The 6,929-nt window shown below is 52.4% G+C and overlaps 1 protein-coding gene across 1 annotated transcript in view; it reads right to left on the bottom strand.

Annotated features, from left to right (window-relative positions):
• Positions 1 to 6,929, bottom strand: part of EIF3A (eukaryotic translation initiation factor 3 subunit A) — a 22,574-nt gene that overhangs the window by 14,516 nt on the left and 1,129 nt on the right. The window contains 11 exon segments of the mRNA XM_018574732.1: positions 1 to 250; positions 1,282 to 1,467; positions 1,708 to 1,824; positions 3,888 to 3,986; positions 4,069 to 4,173; positions 4,480 to 4,651; positions 5,055 to 5,263; positions 5,355 to 5,554; positions 6,368 to 6,531; positions 6,617 to 6,758; positions 6,761 to 6,907. The exon segment at positions 1 to 250 is cut by the window's left edge and continues 9 nt beyond it. Of these exon segments, the coding sequence (XP_018430234.1) occupies positions 1 to 250; positions 1,282 to 1,467; positions 1,708 to 1,824; positions 3,888 to 3,986; positions 4,069 to 4,173; positions 4,480 to 4,651; positions 5,055 to 5,263; positions 5,355 to 5,554; positions 6,368 to 6,531; positions 6,617 to 6,758; positions 6,761 to 6,907 (1,791 nt within the window).

Raw genomic sequence — 6,929 nt, 5'->3', positions numbered from 1 at the left:
CCGTCTTCTTCTTGATCTGCTCGTGTTCCTGAAGGATCCGTTCCTTCTCGCGCTCCTTGGCTTCCAGACGCAGCCTGTCCTCCTCCGCCTTGCGCACTTTTTGCAGTTCAGCCTCTCTCTGCTCCATGACTTCCTTCTCCCTCTGGATGTTCAGGTTCTCCAGGCGCTCTTTGCGTTCTTCGATAGTCTGCCGGCGAGCCAGGACGCGCTGGTGCTCCTTCCTGGAGTTCTTCAGGAAAGACGTGATGGCCTGGCATCAGATCCCGCCACACGGCCCAGGACGGAATACCACCACACGGGGCATCAGATCCCGCCACACGGCCCAGGACGGAATACCACCACACGGGGCATCAGATCCCGCCACACGGCCCAGGACGGAATACCACCACAGGCCCATGTACAAGCAGAGCAATGCCACACTAGACATCAGATCCTGCCACTAGACCCCATACAGAAGTGCAGTGATACACTGGGCATTAGATCCCTCCACAAACCCAGCATACTGTGCAGGACACACTGGGCATCAGATCCTGCCACACGGCCCAGTACGTAAAGAACAATGCCACACTAGACATCAGACCTCACCACAAGACCCTATCCAGAAGAACAATGCAACACTGGGCATCAGAGGTCCACGTACAGTGCAGGAGAGACACAGTAGGCATCAGATCCCACCACAAGACCCTGTACAGCAGAGCAATGCCACACTAGGCCTCAGATCCCTCCACAACGCCCATACAGGAGCACAACGATACACTGGGCATCAGATTCCACCACAACCCATACAGTAGAGCAATGCCACACTGGGCTGGCTACGCACAGCTGTTAATAAAGCAACTAACCAGGTTCCTTGCCTCCTTCACCCCCCAGAAGAAAAGAGGAAGCCTGATTGGTTGTTAGCGGTCTAAGAGAGGAGGTAATAGGGCATGCTCAGGGCAGAATCGCTATTCTTTGGTCGCCCCATCACCCCAAATACAGATGGCACATTCGTGCCCGTGGATCTGTAGCCTGGACTTCACAGATTGTCATTTTAAATGGAAACTCTCAAAACGTATTCACTTTCCATCTTCTCATATGATACTTCTCACACAGAAATGTTCCTGCGTCCTCCAGTGACGCACAATTACCCTCTGTGAATGGACTGCTGGAATAACAGAATATGTTCCAGAACAAACTGAAGCAAGCCACAATGTTAAAATGTACTTTCCGCCGCCCACCGGAGATAATGGCGCTCAACAAGGAAAGGAGAAGTCAATGACCCAACCTAAAATATGTACTCACCAGGATATGGGCAGGTTTAATGGTTGCCACCGCCTTGGACAACACACAGGACATGGATGTCAGCTGGTTCCGGATGTGCTCAGAGGGCATGTTCTGCAGGAAAGGTCCCACCGGGGCATCCTCCCGCGCAGAGTAATTCAGGTCAGAGCCAAAGCTCAGCGAACGAGATGTGTGATCTATCCGAACCTGCGGAGAGACGCAATGAATACAGAATACGCCCTTTGTATGGGGGCCGACAGAGGGCCGAAGACCAGCCATGTATGAAGGGGACTGGCACTGCAACTACAGCCAGTTACACTGCTAATTTACCTTCACGTTCATCTCGCACACCAGAAATAGCGGCACTCAGCCGGGTACACCGAGCACGCCAATGAGATGTGCCTACACGCTGCCACCACCAATGGGAAGATGATTCTGGAGACTCACCTGAAGATCACAGTGGCGAGCGGCATCAACAATGGCTCTTTCCAGCAAAAAGGCATCTATGAAAGGGACCAGCGAGGCGAGACGTGAGAACTCGATGCTCTGATATATCTGAGCCACCTGAAAATGTAAAAGAAAGCAAATCAGACGTGGCCCTCAGGAGCAGGAAACCATGAAAGTTATCAGACGTGGCCTTCAGGAGCAGCCAACAATGGAAGCCATCAGATGCGGCCTTCCGGAGCAGAAAACAATGTAAGCCATCGGATGTGGCCTTCAGGAGCAACCAACAATGGAAGCCATCGGATGTGGCCTTCAGGAGCAGGAAACAATGTAAGCCATCAGATGTGGCCTTCAGGAGCAGGAAACAATGTAAGCCATCAGATGTGGCCTTCAGGAGCAGCCAATGTAAGCCATCAGATGTGGCCTTCAGGAGCAGCCAATGTAAGCCATCAGATGTGGCCTTCAGGAGCAGCCAATGTAAGCCATCAGATGTGGCCTTCAGGAGCAGCCAATGTAAGCCATCAGATGTGGCCTTCAGGAGCAGCCAATGTAAGCCATCAGATGTGGCCTTCAGGAGCAGCCAATGTAAGCCATCAGATGTGGCCTTCAGGAGCAGCCAATGTAAGCCATCAGATGTGGCCTTCAGGAGCAGCCAATGTAAGCCATCAGATGTGGCCTTCAGGAGCAGCCAATGTAAGCCATCAGATGTGGCCTTCAGGAGCAGCCAATGTAAGCCATCAGATGTGGCCTTCAGGAGCAGCCAATGTAAGCCATCAGATGTGGCCTTCAGGAGCAGCCAATGTAAGCCATCAGATGTGGCCTTCAGGAGCAGCCAATGTAAGCCATCAGATGTGGCCTTCAGGAGCAGCCAATGTAAGCCATCAGATGTGGCCTTCAGGAGCAGCCAATGTAAGCCATCAGATGTGGCCTTCAGGAGCAGCCAATGTAAGCCATCAGATGTGGCCTTCAGGAGCAGCCAATGTAAGCCATCAGATGTGGCCTTCAGGAGCAGCCAATGTAAGCCATCAGATGTGGCCTTCAGGAGCAGCCAATGTAAGCCATCAGATGTGGCCTTCAGGAGCAGCCAATGTAAGCCATCAGATGTGGCCTTCAGGAGCAGCCAATGTAAGCCATCAGATGTGGCCTTCAGGAGCAGCCAATGTAAGCCATCAGATGTGGCCTTCAGGAGCAGCCAATGTAAGCCATCAGATGTGGCCTTCAGGAGCAGCCAATGTAAGCCATCAGATGTGGCCTTCAGGAGCAGCCAATGTAAGCCATCAGATGTGGCCTTCAGGAGCAGCCAATGTAAGCCATCAGATGTGGCCTTCAGGAGCAGCCAATGTAAGCCATCAGATGTGGCCTTCAGGAGCAGCCAATGTAAGCCATCAGATGTGGCCTTCAGGAGCAGCCAATGTAAGCCATCAGATGTGGCCTTCAGGAGCAGCCAATGTAAGCCATCAGATGTGGCCTTCAGGAGCAGCCAATGTAAGCCATCAGATGTGGCCTTCAGGAGCAGCCAATGTAAGCCATCAGATGTGGCCTTCAGGAGCAGCCAATGTAAGCCATCAGATGTGGCCTTCAGGAGCAGCCAATGTAAGCCATCAGATGTGGCCTTCAGGAGCAGCCAATGTAAGCCATCAGATGTGGCCTTCAGGAGCAGCCAATGTAAGCCATCAGATGTGGCCTTCAGGAGCAGCCAATGTAAGCCATCAGATGTGGCCTTCAGGAGCAGCCAATGTAAGCCATCAGATGTGGCCTTCAGGAGCAGCCAATGTAAGCCATCAGATGTGGCCTTCAGGAGCAGCCAATGTAAGCCATCAGATGTGGCCTTCAGGAGCAGCCAATGTAAGCCATCAGATGTGGCCTTCAGGAGCAGCCAATGTAAGCCATCAGATGTGGCCTTCAGGAGCAGCCAATGTAAGCCATCAGATGTGGCCTTCAGGAGCAGCCAATGAAAGCCATCAGATGTAGCCTTCAGAAGCAGCCAACAATGGAAGCCATCAGATATGGCCTTCAGGAGCAGCCAACAATGGAAGCCATCAGATGTGGCCTTCAGGAGCAGCCAACAATGGAAGCCATCAGATATGGCCTTCAGGAGCAGGAAACCAACCCTAAAACTACAGACTCCTCTAGCTGTATATGGTACATAAGAGGAGATATATCGGTGAGGTACAAATGATTACCTGCTGCAGCAGACGGAGGATGGTGTTGTTCTGTAGCTGCAGAACGTACTGCTGAAGTTCTGGCTCCTTCTCGGCCTGTTCCTTCACCCAGTCCAGGACCTGTTTATGGAGAGAAGTTCACATTCAGCATACTGGAGAACACAGTCAGAAACACGAGACAAAGACCTTCAGATGTCTCTACCTTCGTAACACGGGAACAAAGCTTCAGAGGGTGGAAATCCACTTCCAGCCAGTTGTAGAGCTCCTTCACCTCCGGAACCACATGCTGGATCACATTAAACCGGACCTGAGATACAAAAGGAATTAGACCATGGTCAAGTTTCTCTCCAAGCTGGAGAAGAGGACCCGTTTCCAGCACATTCCGGACATACTGGTCCCTATGTCAAACAGGACTCCACCCCTCAACACAACTATCACCAAGATCCCTGGCACTACCCATGATAAACGCATGTTCTAATGCCCACACGGCCATATACTGTCTGAGTCGGCTTTTCCCAAAGAACAACATATATTGGAGGCTGGAAAGTGGGCCTCTGAACTGACATCATGGTGGAAGCGACTCGTCAACTCTACGGATCCATAAGCAGCTCACCATGTCATTAATAAGGCCGACTCGATTGGGCGGTGATTGCAGCCCCAGCAATGTGGCCAAACGTCTCTGCTTCTCCACAATGATACCGTCCATGTCCAGAAGACGGGCAATATCTGTGCGTTCCGGAGTGATGGGAATGGACAGCGTGGCCAGCAGGACTCTGGTGGACATCCTGAAAGAGAGAAGGGAGGAGGTAAGCGGTTGTATGTAGATGTTGGTTGAGGGACATATGAAGAGCGTCCGGAGCTGATAGAGATGGAAGAACAAAACACGGACAAACACAAAGACAAGGGGAAGGTTGGTAAAACGGGCAAAGGTCCCCTAACTGGCAGACATACCCCCAATACACAGCACCCCTAGCTATGACCACCGGAGGGTCTCGCCAGTGAGCGTCATTCTGACCCGGGCTCACGGCAGTACATGTCGGAAGGTGACTGACAGCGCCGAGCACGATAGAAGCTCCACTGCTAATTTCCTTCCATTTTAATAGGACACATGAGAAATATCCAAACTCCCACCGAGAGAGAGGAGGACAATGACATGTGCCATGCCGGCATAGGATGACCTACACCCACCTCTGCGTTTCTTCCTGCGTCAGGTTCTTCCTCATCTCTCTGGATAGATGGTAGAGGCGATGCAAGGTGGAGGCATGGAACAGGGCGTTCCCAGACTTCCAGAACACCGTGGAGACCTTGTTGTAGTAATTTGCCATTAGCTGAGGCTTCGGCGGCTTCTTGGACAAAGCGAACAGACCGTGAATGTCCTCCACGGCTTTGAAGGCTTCCTTCAGAGGAGAGAAAAAAAAGAATTCAGATAAGGAGGCCGCCATGAGCCACAGGAAGGGTCAAAGGTCGTAGGAGGAGCCTCAGACACACCTGCCAGAGCTCCATGCTAATGGCGCTGTCCAGCTGGACCAGCCGGGTCTCCAGGTGCATGGACTGACTTTCTGGATTGTTCAGATTGATGGCGGTGCTCTGATTGTGGTGACGTTGGATTTGACCCAGATGCATCCTCAGGTTGTCACAGAGCTTCCGAAACTCAGCCTTCCGGGTGTACAGCAGGCAGAACCTGAAAGCTGCAAACAGAACAGAACAAAATCAGATATAAGAATGTCACCTGCACCATGGAGGACGAAGACCTCCACCGGGGTCAGATCATATCAAAAGGTCACCTTTGAGGACAAGGTCCTCCAGAGTGGGGTCAGATCATATCAGGTCACCTGCACCACAGAGGACAAAGACCTCCAGAGTGGTCAGATCATGAGTTCACCCGCGCCACGGAGGACGAAGACCTCCACCGGGGTCAGATCATATCAAAAGGTCACCTTTGAGGACGAAGACCTCCAGAGTGGTCAGATCATATAAGGTCACCTGCACCATGGATGACAAGGACCTCCAGAGCAGTCAGATCATATGAAGTCACCTGCGCATTGGAGGACGAGGACCTCCGGAGTGCAAGATCATATCGAAAGGTCACCTGCGCCACGGAGGACGAGGACCTCCAGAGAGGTTAGATGATATCAGAAGGTTACCTGCACCATGGATGACAAGGACCTCCAGAGCGATCAGATCATATCAGAAGGTTACCTGCACCATGGAGGACGAGGACCTCCAGAGCGATCAGATCACATCAGAAGGTCACCTGCACCATGGATGACAAGGACCTCCAGAGCGATCAGATCAGAAGGTCACCTGCACTATGGATGACGAGGACCTCCAGAGCGATCAGATCAGATCATATCAGAAGGTCACCTGCACCATGGATGACAAGGACCTCCAGAGCGATCAGATCATATCGAATGGTCACCTTCCTGCACCTCGAGTGGCCAGATCATATGGGAAGGGCACCGGGGCTATTGAGGACGAGGACCTCCACAGAAAGTGCTCACCTTGCTGGGCGATGTCATGGTACAGACGCTCCACCTTGGAGTTGTTCCGCAGAAGATCCAGACATTGTCTGTAGGATTCCCAGAGGAACTTCACCCACGGTGTGAGGAGCAGCCGGTCAGTACGGTCCTGAGTGTCTTCACCGCTTACCGCGCTCAGGAGGACGCTGCCAACACATAAGAAAAAGGTGAGTTCACCGTACAGAGAACCGCGAGATGGCGTTCACCAACCAACCGGCCTTCCCGACCTACCTCTCCGGAGTCTGAATGTTATCCAGATCCTCGATATCCAAAACCATCTGCTGGGAGGACTCCTTGGCGGCCTCCGTCCTCTCCTCCGCCAGCTTCAGGTAGGCCCGAACCACATCTTCCAGAGACTTGATATTAACCTGTCCATGTGGCTCTTGCGGAGGTCCACACACAGCTCCAGGTACTTCAGCATGATGGGCTCGTGTATCTTCTGCCATGTTCGGTGCTTTTTACTCTTTATCACGTCGTACAAAACGTCCAACGCCGGCTGCTTCTTCCCGACTTCCAAGAACTCTGCCGAGAGACACCAAGAGTC

Source organism: Nanorana parkeri, unplaced genomic scaffold (assembly GCF_000935625.1).
Source record: "Nanorana parkeri isolate BGI_ZX_2015 unplaced genomic scaffold, ASM93562v1 scaffold3197, whole genome shotgun sequence".
Taxonomy (NCBI): domain Eukaryota; kingdom Metazoa; phylum Chordata; class Amphibia; order Anura; family Dicroglossidae; genus Nanorana; species Nanorana parkeri.
The sequence above is the reverse complement of the archived record's forward strand: the minus strand, read 5'-3'. Positions and strand labels throughout refer to the sequence as shown.